This window comes from Etheostoma spectabile, chromosome 12 (genome assembly GCF_008692095.1).
Source record: "Etheostoma spectabile isolate EspeVRDwgs_2016 chromosome 12, UIUC_Espe_1.0, whole genome shotgun sequence".
Taxonomy (NCBI): domain Eukaryota; kingdom Metazoa; phylum Chordata; class Actinopteri; order Perciformes; family Percidae; genus Etheostoma; species Etheostoma spectabile.
In genome coordinates this window covers 4,262,865-4,273,773 of record NC_045744.1, presented here as the reverse complement: position 1 = coordinate 4,273,773, position 10,909 = coordinate 4,262,865, and the positions used below count along the sequence as shown (strand labels likewise).

General features: G+C 44.3%; 2 protein-coding genes across 2 annotated transcripts in view; one reads left to right on the top strand and one right to left on the bottom strand.

Annotated features, from left to right (window-relative positions):
- Positions 1–4,289, top strand: part of alg3 (ALG3 alpha-1,3- mannosyltransferase) — a 9,391-nt gene extending 5,102 nt beyond the window's left edge. The window contains 2 exon segments of the mRNA XM_032531659.1: positions 3,414–3,558; positions 3,903–4,289. Coding sequence (XP_032387550.1) covers positions 3,414–3,558; positions 3,903–4,083 — 326 coding nt within the window. The 3' untranslated portion in view covers positions 4,084–4,289.
- An 847-nt stretch (positions 4,290–5,136) lies between these two features.
- vwa5b2 (von Willebrand factor A domain containing 5B2) overlaps positions 5,137–10,909 on the bottom strand; it is a 15,775-nt gene continuing 10,002 nt past the window's right edge. Inside the window, exons 12-22 of the mRNA XM_032531661.1 lie at positions 10,592–10,789; positions 10,289–10,505; positions 9,853–10,190; positions 9,196–9,433; positions 8,758–9,111; positions 8,539–8,676; positions 7,889–8,017; positions 7,758–7,808; positions 7,141–7,252; positions 6,824–6,947; positions 5,137–6,234 (exon numbers count right to left, since the gene is read on the bottom strand). Of these exons, the coding sequence (XP_032387552.1) occupies positions 5,479–6,234; positions 6,824–6,947; positions 7,141–7,252; positions 7,758–7,808; positions 7,889–8,017; positions 8,539–8,676; positions 8,758–9,111; positions 9,196–9,433; positions 9,853–10,190; positions 10,289–10,505; positions 10,592–10,789 (2,655 nt within the window). The 3' untranslated portion in view covers positions 5,137–5,478. The remainder of the gene's footprint in view (positions 6,235–6,823; positions 6,948–7,140; positions 7,253–7,757; positions 7,809–7,888; positions 8,018–8,538; positions 8,677–8,757; positions 9,112–9,195; positions 9,434–9,852; positions 10,191–10,288; positions 10,506–10,591; positions 10,790–10,909) is intronic.

The following is a 10,909-nucleotide window of genomic DNA, read 5'->3' as shown; positions in this document are numbered from 1 at the left end:
GCTGTCCCAGATGCATCCCAGTCATTAGTCATAACCTTCTCCGTGACTCTCATAAAGATTATAGAAGTCCAGCGGGTCAGAACCAGAGAGCTCACCGGTCGGACATCGCCCACCGGATGGTCTGCGGCGGTGACTTTACAAAGCGTGAATGCTCTGAAACACAAACAGTACACAGCACACATGTTGGTGTGTAATCATGGTTGCTAAAGTTCATGTACTTTATATAGCGTATAGTAGATACTGACTGCGACGCTGAACACATGCAGATGTTAGCTAACGTTACCAGGAAACTTAACTTACCCTTTTGTGTCGGCGAACAACCGTCATGTCGACGTCTGAACTCCGTCGGAATTCCCAAACTCCTGTTTTGTTTTTTTAGCGGTGATTTTTGTTGCTTCCTTCAGCTTCTTTTGAAACAAAACATTTCTTCTGGCCGCGGCCAGTATGCGACGTGCTGTTGTGAGTCGCGCTGAAAATTACGTCATCACGCGTTGCTATAGTGACCAGCCACGCTGAGGCTTTACTCAATCTGCAATGAAAAACGGACATAGAATAGGGCGAGCCGAGCCGAGCCGAGCTGTTACCAGCAGTGGAAAAACGCCATAAGATAGTCTTAGTCCAGTTTAAGGTTTATGTCTATTGTATTTTGTATGTAGGATATAGATCAAACCACACAAGCTTGCACATATAAAAATGCACACTAAACAAAAGAAAAGATAAACCCAACTAAACACACACCCACAATTCAAGATTCCAATCAAATGTTCTTATATTTAACGCCAAAATTAAGCAAAGCACTCAGTCCCACAGAAAAAAAACTGTATTGTCCAAAACCACCAGATTAAAGAGTCCAGAAAAAATCCAACAAAAAACTCCACCTCTGATTTTCTTATAAGTTAGTTATAACAGAAATTAAAGACACTTTAAGTAAGAATGGCCACACTTACAGACTTTAGTCTAATCAGTCAGTGACTGCAGTAGATGTGACACAAAGGCAGAAAAGAAAGACCATCGAGAAGTGTGGACTTCACCGGAAAACAGCAAATAAACACAACTTTTATGCCTTTCTCTCACATCTACTGCAGTCAGATTCACTGTGTTCACTCTGACGGAATCACTGCACATGGATACACACTCGTATTTACATTTTGAGCATGCTTAGAGGCTAAAAACACGTTTAAAACTTGCCCTGTTTAAGCCTGTCTGGTGCTTACTCTAGCAGAAGGATAACTCGGTATGGGGAGGACCGCTTGGTTTCATTTGTCTCGAACTCCAAATCTAAAAACAACAGAGCCACATGTTGAAATCGACTGGAATTCTCATATTAAAGAACAAATTTGTATTGTCAGGAACACATTTACTTTTCCTGCTAGGTGTCAAATATAAATTGGCTAAACATGTAAATGAATGATGTTCCTAGTATTCACCTATCCTGGAAAGCCAGACCCAAATCCTCACTATCTGCTAGCTGCCTGTCCCCTGAACACGCTGTAAAAAAACATCTCCTCAATATCTGCTAGCTGCCTGTCCCCAGAACACACTGTAAAAAACATCACCTCACTATCTGCTAGCTGCCTGTCCCCTGAACCACACTGTAAAAACTCTCCTCACTATCGGCTAGCTGCCTGTCCCCAAACACACTGTAAAAACATCTCCTCACTATCTGTCTGTCCCCTGAACCCACTGAAAAAACTCCTCACTACCTCTAGCTGCCTGCCCCAGAACCCACTGTAAAAAAACATCTCCTCACTACTGCTAGCTGCTGTGCCCAGAACCCACTGTAAAAAACATCTCCTCACTATCTGCTAGCTGCCTACCCTGAACACACTGTAAAAACATTCCCTCACTATCTGCTAGCTGCCTGTCCCCTGACACACTGTAAAAAACATCTCCTCACTACCTGCTAGCTGCCTGCCCCCAGAACCCACTGTAAAAAACATCTCCTCACTACCTGCTAGCTGCCTGCCCCCAGAACCCACTGTAAAAACATCTCCTCACTATCTGCTAGCTGCCTGTCCCCAGAACCCCTGTAAAAAAATCTCCTCACTATCTGCTAGCTGCCTTTCCTCAGAACCCACTGTAAAAAACATCTCCTCACATCTGCTAGCTGCTACCCTGAAACAACTGTAAAAAACATCTCCTCATATCTGCTAGCTGCCTGTCCCCTGAACACACTGTAAAAACATCTCCTCACATCTGCTAGCTGCCTGTCCCCTGAACACACTGTAAAACCATCCCTCACTACCTGCTAGCTGCCTGCCCCGAAACCCACTGTAAAAAACATCTCCTCACTATCGCAGCTGCCTGTCCCCCAGAACCCTGTAAAAACATCTCCTCACTACTGCTAGCTGCCTCCCCCAGAACCCACTGTAAAAAACATCTCCTCCTATCTGCTAGCTCGCTGTCCCCAGAACACACTGAAAAAACATCTCACATATCTGCTACTGCCTACCCTGAACACACTGTAAAAACATCTCCTACTATCTGCTAGCTGCCTGACCCTGAACACTGTAAAAAACATCTCACTATCTGCTAGCTGCCTGTCCCCTGAACCCACTGTAAAAAACACAGCCTCTGTAGACAGCCCATGCTCCACCAGCGCCAACAAAAACCAACTGCGCCCACCTGCACCCCGAAGCATACACAAACCGTGTTCCAGCGTTCCAGCCAATAACCGACAAGACGGAGAGGGGGAGGGGACGGGATGAGGAGGAGGGAGGGGCAAGCTAGTCTCGTTTTGTTTGAAAATACTTAAGTAACGTCACCCAACATGGCTTAGAGCACCTTTTAAGAGTCTGGCATCGAGAAATGAAAGTTGTCCATCGCGAGGGGCGGCACCAAGCGCGCATTTGAAAATTTCACTGCATGCAATTGGGTAACACCACGACCAATCACAACAACACACGGGGTGTGTGCCCCGCCTACATCAGATACACCGATGGGATTGGTGCAGCTCGCCTCTGGCCCCGCCTATATCAGAGACACCGATGTGAGTGGTGCAGCTTGCCTCTGGCCCCGCCTATATCAGAGACACCAATGTGATTAGTGCAGCTTGCCTCTGGCCTCGCCTATATCAAAGACACCGATGTGATTGGTGCAGCTTGCCTCTGGCCCCGCCTATATCAGAGACACCGATGTGATTGGTGCAGCTTGCCTTTGGCCCCGCCTATATCAGAGACACTGATGTGATTGGTGCAGCTTGCCTCTGGCCCGCCTACATCAGAGACACCGATGTGATTGGTGCAGCATGCCTCTGGCCCCGCCTACATCAGATACACCGATATGATTGGTGCAGCTTGGCTACAAGGGCATAGTTAACTTGCTGAGCAAATTCAAGTTGTGTTCTCGCGAGAACTCTGGATTTCCAGGGTTGTTGTCACCAGCTGTCGTGTCAAACCTTAACAGAATATCACAGATGGTGCTGATCCTCTTCACCTCTAACTTCATTGGCATGTGCTTCAGTCGTTCGTTGCACTACCAGTTCTACGTCTGGTACTTCCACACGCTGCCTTACCTGCTCTGGAGTGGGGGAGTCAAGAAGCTGGCCCACCTGCTCAGGTAAAAGGGAGTCTCAATACTAGAACTATAAGTTCCATTATTGATTAGTTTTGTAAGTCTGACTGAAGTCATTTCATTTGTAAAGAAGTACACAACATGTATTTTCTGCTTTCGGGCCGCTTTTTTGGAAACATGATGAGTCAGCGTCAGTGTTACCGTAGAAACAGAATTTTTTTAGGTGAATCATAGGTAAAAATAAATGACTCAAAAATATAGTTCTAGGAGAAAGAATTGATTTAAAAAAAAAAAAATCATGATACATACGATTCCCCAGAAAATAGGGTCCAGGTAAAAAAAAAAAAAATCCTTTAAACATGTATTTTTTTTTTTCTTCTTGTGTATAGGGTCCTGATCCTGGGTCTGATCGAGCTTTCGTGGAACACTTACCCCTCTACTAACAGCAGCTCAGCCGCCCTCCACGTCTGTCACCTCATCATCCTCCTGTGTCTGTGGCTGGCTCCGCCCATCCCTTCAGCCCCAGCCGAAACACAGGAACACACACCCGACAAAGACAAAAGCCAGTGACCCACAGCATGATTGGACCAGACGTTGTATTCGAGTCTAATCAGCTGCCGAACAGCCTCCATCACCCCCCTCTCTTTGATCCCCCACACCCGCAGAGGGAGGTCACTGAGATACACTTGTTTTCATGAGTGAATACAAGAAGCCATTTAGTGCTTCTCAGCTCACTGCTAAAGGTGACGGAAGCTAACGTGTGTGTGTGTGTGTGTGTGTGTGTGTGTGTGTGTGTGTGTGTGTGTGTGTGTGTGTGTGTGTGTGTGTGTGTGTGTGTGTGTGTGTGTGTGTGTGTGTGTGTGTGTGTGTGTGTGTGTGTGTGTGTGTGTGTGTTGTGTGTGTGTGTGTGTGCGCGCGCGCGCAGACACCTACATGATGAAGTAGTCCCTTGCAGTTGAGGCGATTAAAAAGAGAAATAAAATACGGATTCTCAGGTTTCATTTTCAGATACAGTACATAATAGGAAGAGTAGAGCGCTAGACAAAATTGTGAATATTATCCCTTTTTGAGAGCATTTGTTACATAGTTCTCTATCTGCCCATATTTCAACTGGCCTAATCATTTTCCCTTGCTCAATATTTTCAAAAACTAATTTATTGGTGCGCAAATTGTCTTGTACATTGTGTTAAGAAGGCAGAATATTAAGGAGTATCATTAATATGATACAGAACTTGAACGCAGCACCAAAAGCTTTAAATTAATTGCATATCTGGCAATCCACTTGCCCAGTAGGTGCATTATTCTCCAATAAAAGGCCAAAAATCTTTTCCAGTAGTTAGTATAATTTTACACAAATGTGTAAAACTGAGCTGCAGACAATCATTGCTATTTTTCCGATTTGTAACATAATTCATCTTCTTAGCACATAAGGATTGTGAAAAGTTTGCAGTAGACTGAGACAGCAAAAGTGTGACATTTTATATTAAACAGAGATGTTACTTAACCTTGATGTTTTTATTTTTTTATTTTTTACATGTATGGTTTTATTACACATTACAACAAGTTCCACAGTTTTCTTTTCTTTTCTCAACAATGATTACGTTATTTGAAGTAAATAATCATTCCCATTCGATACAGACTGAATGGGATTATACACTTGGCAAAGTAATTCAATATATATTACAAAGAGCCCATTCAAGTAGTGAAGGCATTCTTGTGATTGCATAAAGCAATACATTGATTTATGATAAAAGGCCACTTTGTATTTATAAAGTCTTACATCAGTAAAAATTTGCATGAGCAACGTATTAAAATTAACTTGGCACTAGGTTATATTATTAGTTGATCCTGCAGATAAAATACAGGATTTACTCTTCCACGTAAAGGCGTTGGAGTCACTATCATTGGTAACAAGTGATTATGCTAATCAGTAGATGTGGCTCAGTTTCCTCGGAGGTCATTGTCTCACATATTATTGGGGTTATAACACAGCATGTTGAGCTTGATGTTCTCGTCCCAGTGGCGCAGCAGCAGGAACAGCTGTCTGGCCGCTCCCTTCAGCCCTGCCAGGTCCACTCCCTCGGGCAGCTCCTGACAGCGCAGCCAGAAGTCTGCTTTCGCTGCCATCAGCTCCCACTCCATGAAGTAGCCGGCGCAGCGGTGCTCGAGCCAGGCTAGAGCCACAGCCGTGGCCCAGCTGGAGCCCTCCAGGTCCTCTTGAGCCGACTGGCTGCTTCCCTGGAGGTCACCTGGCTCTATTGAAGAGCCTTCACACACGTCTGTCTCCGATCCACGGCCGCTGTCTGCCTGGCCGGGGACCTGGCTCTGAGAGGGGCAAACGGAGAACTCCAGGGAGCCCTCCTCAGAGCTGGGGAGGTCAGGGGGCGAGGTGGCAGGGTCGCGGTCAGACAGGTGTCTTCGACGTGGTTCCAGCATGAGGGGAGTGTCGTCTGGAGTGTGGTGGAAGGGAGGAGCAGTCGGTTTGGCGAGGGAGCAGGAAGAAGGAGAAAAGGTAACATGGTGGCTACTGGTGGCCCCGGGGGGCTTGGTAGAGCTGGATAAAGATGGAGCACTGGGATACGTGCAGCGGAAGGGCGGGCTGAGGCTGCGGCGGTGGAGGCTGTAGGGTGAAGCCCTCTTTAGGCGGTCCAGGGGGATCTGGACACAGTCAGAGTAGATCTCTGTCAGAAGAAAAGCTCCCGATGCCAACTGCAGACGCACCTGAGTAGACACCAAATGGACACGTATTAATAGGACTGGGACAATTTTCTTTTTGTCCCAATTTGATTCTTTCATGACACATGGGTGCCGATTTGATATGTAGTGCCATTTTCAATTATTCCAATTCAATAGCATGGAGTTTTGTGATTTTCTTGTCCTTCTTTAACAATAAGTACACTTAAATATTACACTTATAGAGACAATATTTCATGACACATTTATAAAAAACTGTTTTCTAAGAAAAATGCACATCACGTGTCAGTCAGTCAGTCTGATTTATTTCACATGAAAAGCACAAAAAAAAAAGTAGATAAGCTGTATTTTTGGCATTTTCTGCTTTTGCTATGTTCAGCTGGAACAAATATGAAGCAGTCAACGTATAAAAATAAAATATTTAGATGAATTATTGGTAAAAAAAAAAAAAAAAAATCTAGGGAAAATAATCGATTTTGAAAATCATCGCAAAGAAAATCACGATACATTCAATTTTTTTTTTTTTTTTTTAAAACCCCTACAAAACATACATGTGCATGCATGCTTGTGTGTAGTTAAGTATACACTGTGTGTTGTAAGTGGCTGCACAGCTCACCAAGGGCAGATAGTCTGAAACTTCCGTTTCAGGTTGTTTCTCATTTTCCGCAGACAGACAGTGGGACTTGAGAGGAACCTGTTTTCCTGATGAAATAGAGGACCTGAGTCTGCCCAGTGGAAATCTGTAATTTACAAAAAAAATGTGTTTTTTGAGCCTTTGAACGTCTATACATTTGAGTGTAGACATAATACACACCCCTCTAGGAAAAGAGGCTTTCTCTCTGATGTAACCTGAGCACAAACACTGCTACCACGGTCCCTTGTACATTGTGATACCACTTTCACAAGAAATATAATTTAATATAGAAGTCTTACCTGGTGCCAAAGAAGCTCTCCATTGACTTGCTCTCGATAGATCGCTGTGAACGAGTGCATGAGGCGCCTGGTATTGCTGGGGCTGTAGCACAGTATGCACTGCCCCCTACACCTGAGACACCAGTGTGGAATAAAACAACAGTATTATGTCATAAGCGAAGGGATAAAATGATGTTTCCTGACTGTGTTCAAAGACTCAGTTCCCCCCTTTACATGACACAGATAGAAATTCTTCCTGTAAATGAATTTAATGCCCAAAAACTAGTCCCTTTTTTTTAAAGAGACAAAAGTTTTACAGTGTGTTTAGTTAATTATCCAAAGCAAAGGGGAAGATATTTTTGGAAGGAAATTTAACTATGGACGTTTTTCAATGCTGTGAGGACCTAAACTATCCATCATGCACTCGCTTTGTGTTGGAGTAGAGGCAGAAATCTGCTTTCCTCTTGTAATTTTGGTGACTTGAACCTCAGGGGTTGTTTATGCAAAATCAAGTCAGTTCAGATTTTTTTCCTTCAATACAGATTTTAACTTAAGTTTGGCTTTCTGGTCAGACGCCTCTAACCTTGAGACGATACTGACTCTAGAATGTTTTCACTGATCGAGTCGACAATACTTACTAGAGTCCCAGGATGTTAGGCTACAGGGTGAGGCAGGGGTGTCATCTCTGTCTGAGAGATACAAAGATTGTTGATGACCTAAAGTCTTGACAACAGAAATGGGTCGTGGTATCATCATCATGTCTGTCTACCTGTAGAGTTCCAGGTGTCCTCCATCTCTTCGCTGTCTTTGCTGGTGCGCCGTCTGCCCAAACCAACAGAATACGCCTTCTGCCTGCGAATACATGACTGGGAACTCCGCCTGTTCCTCACATGGAACCCTATACACACACACACACACACACACACACACACACACACACACACTTAAATCTGTATGTTCCTCATGACACATTGTAAGAATAGGCATTGCAAACTAACTAACTATAAATGATATGGTTTATTTGGTGCTGGTTAAACTACAGTCAAACTGCTTGTCTCAATATTAAAGGTGCGCTCCAGTGATTTAGAATTTAATTTAAATTTAAATTTAAATTTTAGTTTTAATTATTTTAATTATTTTATTTCTTTATTTATTTATTTATTTTTTATTATTATTTTTTATTTCATTTAAAAAAAAAATTATTTCATTTAAAAAAAAAATAATTTTAATTTTTTAATTTTTTTGTATTTCTTTATTTTATTTCATGCCAGTAAGATAGGGGAATTGCAAGAAACAGATTAAAAAAGAATGGCCAAAAACTACGCAGGCTGGATAGTACTCGTGTTAAATTCATGTGCCTTTCTAAAATATATGACATCATTTTTGTGTGAGTGTGTGTGAGTTGGTAGTATGCCATACCTGTGTTCTGGATGTCAATGCTGTCTGGCAAGCCTTTGTTGGGGTTGCTATCAGTGGTGGTGAAGGCTGTGTACATGCAGATGATGTTACAATGCTTACTGGTCTGGATGGCCTTCATGCGGTATCGCTTGGCTGATCCTGAGAAAAGTAAGTAGACAGTAAGTATATTGTATCATTTAAGATAACGGGAGATAAATCTTTCAAGTAGTTGAGCCTCACCATGTCCAATGTCGCTCTCCTTCTCTGCCATTTTCTCAAAGTCCCTGATAACTGAGCGAGCGGTCAGTTGGTGAATGATCTCCTCCCATGGTCCCTTTCCTTTTCCATCCTCCCCTCCTCCTTTACCTCCTCCTCCACATCCCTCAACTCCTGGTGTCTCTTGGCCGTCAGGGGTCCAGAGGTGCCCCAGGTCCACAGTGACCTCCCAGGACACAGGTCTGCCGCTCAGCAGGCCGTGAATGAGCGAACGGCACTGACCTGGCGGAGGGTCCTCCGGTGCGACAGCAGTAAAGAGGTACTCTGGGTCTGTGAAGCTATCCCAGTCCAGAGGGGAGGCGGGGAACAGGAGTCCATCTGAGGGTCAGAGTGAGAACGAGAGCGATCGAAATGGGTCGGAGGTGAAATAAGAAGGCTGCTTTTCTAAGTACTGTAGCTTACTGGAGTCATTGAGGCTTCTGCGGGACAGTGTGCTTCCTGACGGGGGCTTTGTCTCCCCATCGCTTTCGTCCAGCCTCCCTCCCAGCGTTTGGTCGAAGGAGACCCTCTCCAGAGCTCTCCTCAGGCGATGCATCTCCAGCTCGCCCTGGGGTGACGAGAAACTCCTTGCTGCCATGGTCGAGTGGGCCAGTGACTTGTGCCTCCTCCGAGGCTCCTCACCTCCATCCAGATCCCCACTCTGGTTGTTTAAGAGGGAAAATCATATATTTTCTCTGCATCCATATATGTCCACAATGACATTATGTGAGGGTTATCTGTTTGTACAGTATCTATTTATGACATGTTGTACATTACAGTACTTCTGTGGTGTTCCTACAGTACTTTGCCTGGCATTGGTTAGGGATGTACAATTTATTTCAGAACAACTTTCAATGAACCTCAAGTAAGAGCTAGAAAGCAAAACACATTCTGGCTTTATTGTATTCTGGTTTACTTTGTAGGTGGATAAATGGATTCAATTGAACGAGACTTGGTCAAGATTTGTCACACTCTTCACAGGACTAATAGATGAAACCATTTTCTCCTGTCAAACTATTTTGAAGCTGTGGTAAAAGTACGTTTTCAAGTCGTATTTTGCCTTTTTGCAATCCATCGTACCTTTTCTGCCTGATTTTCAGGGGTTTCCACGGAGAGGTTTTGCTGCCATGCCGAGTCTGCCCAGCGAGACAGTGAGGATCTCTGTTCTGGAGTGGCCATCTTTTCAAGACCTTGCGGCAGAGACCCTGTATCCAACACTAAACCAGTTGACTGAGGGTGGGGCAGAAAGACCCCGCCTGCGGAGTCGGAGTTGGACGAGGCATGGATGTGGGAGTGGGACTGGGTTTGAAGACTCCGCTCGCTACTGAGGGAGCAGCGAGTGAGGACATACTGCTCCTGGATATAGGAGCTCTCCTGGATCCTCCTCCTCACGTCGCTGGACCAGTCTAGCCCCACATCTAAAGTGGATAAAATCCCAACATTAACCACTACAGTATGAGGTGTCCAGTCTGGATTTAAATCTATTTACTACAAGACACATTGATGAGTGACTGACCTGGGCTGGTTCCGAGATCTGTGTTTCTGGCACAGGAGAACTCAGAGGAGATTTCTCTGGAAATCTCCCTCAGCGCCTCCTCCAAGTCGGTGCCATCTGCACATGTCACCGCAGGCATTAACTCGGACACGGGGGGAGGGGAACTCTCATCATTCGATTGTCCAAAAACTGATCTTGTGGAGCCACGATGTGCACCTTTACAGCCCCGCCCTTGAGACTATAAAGTAGTTAGATTAGAGATCTGTTGTTCTATGCACACACAGACACATTTAAAGTACTTTCAAAGAATGTAGTAATGCACACCTCTGTCTTTTTTGCTTTGAGATTCGTCATATCGTATAGAGTGCAGTATCCAATTAGACGATTCCCAGGGTATAGTGGAGGGATTTCATTGGGCGATAGGAAAGCCTCCATGTTTTCAGGCAGATACCAGTCAATCCGTACGTCAGTCAGCACAGGTTCAAAGGCCTTTTTCAGAGACTTTATCAACTGCGGAGATAGATGGATCACATTATTTCTAAATTCAATGCTTTACAATTAATAGTGGTGGTAGTGGTTTCCTTAACCCTGAATTAACCCTTGTCCTCAAGTCAAATTGACCCGTTTCAAAGTGTTTTATAT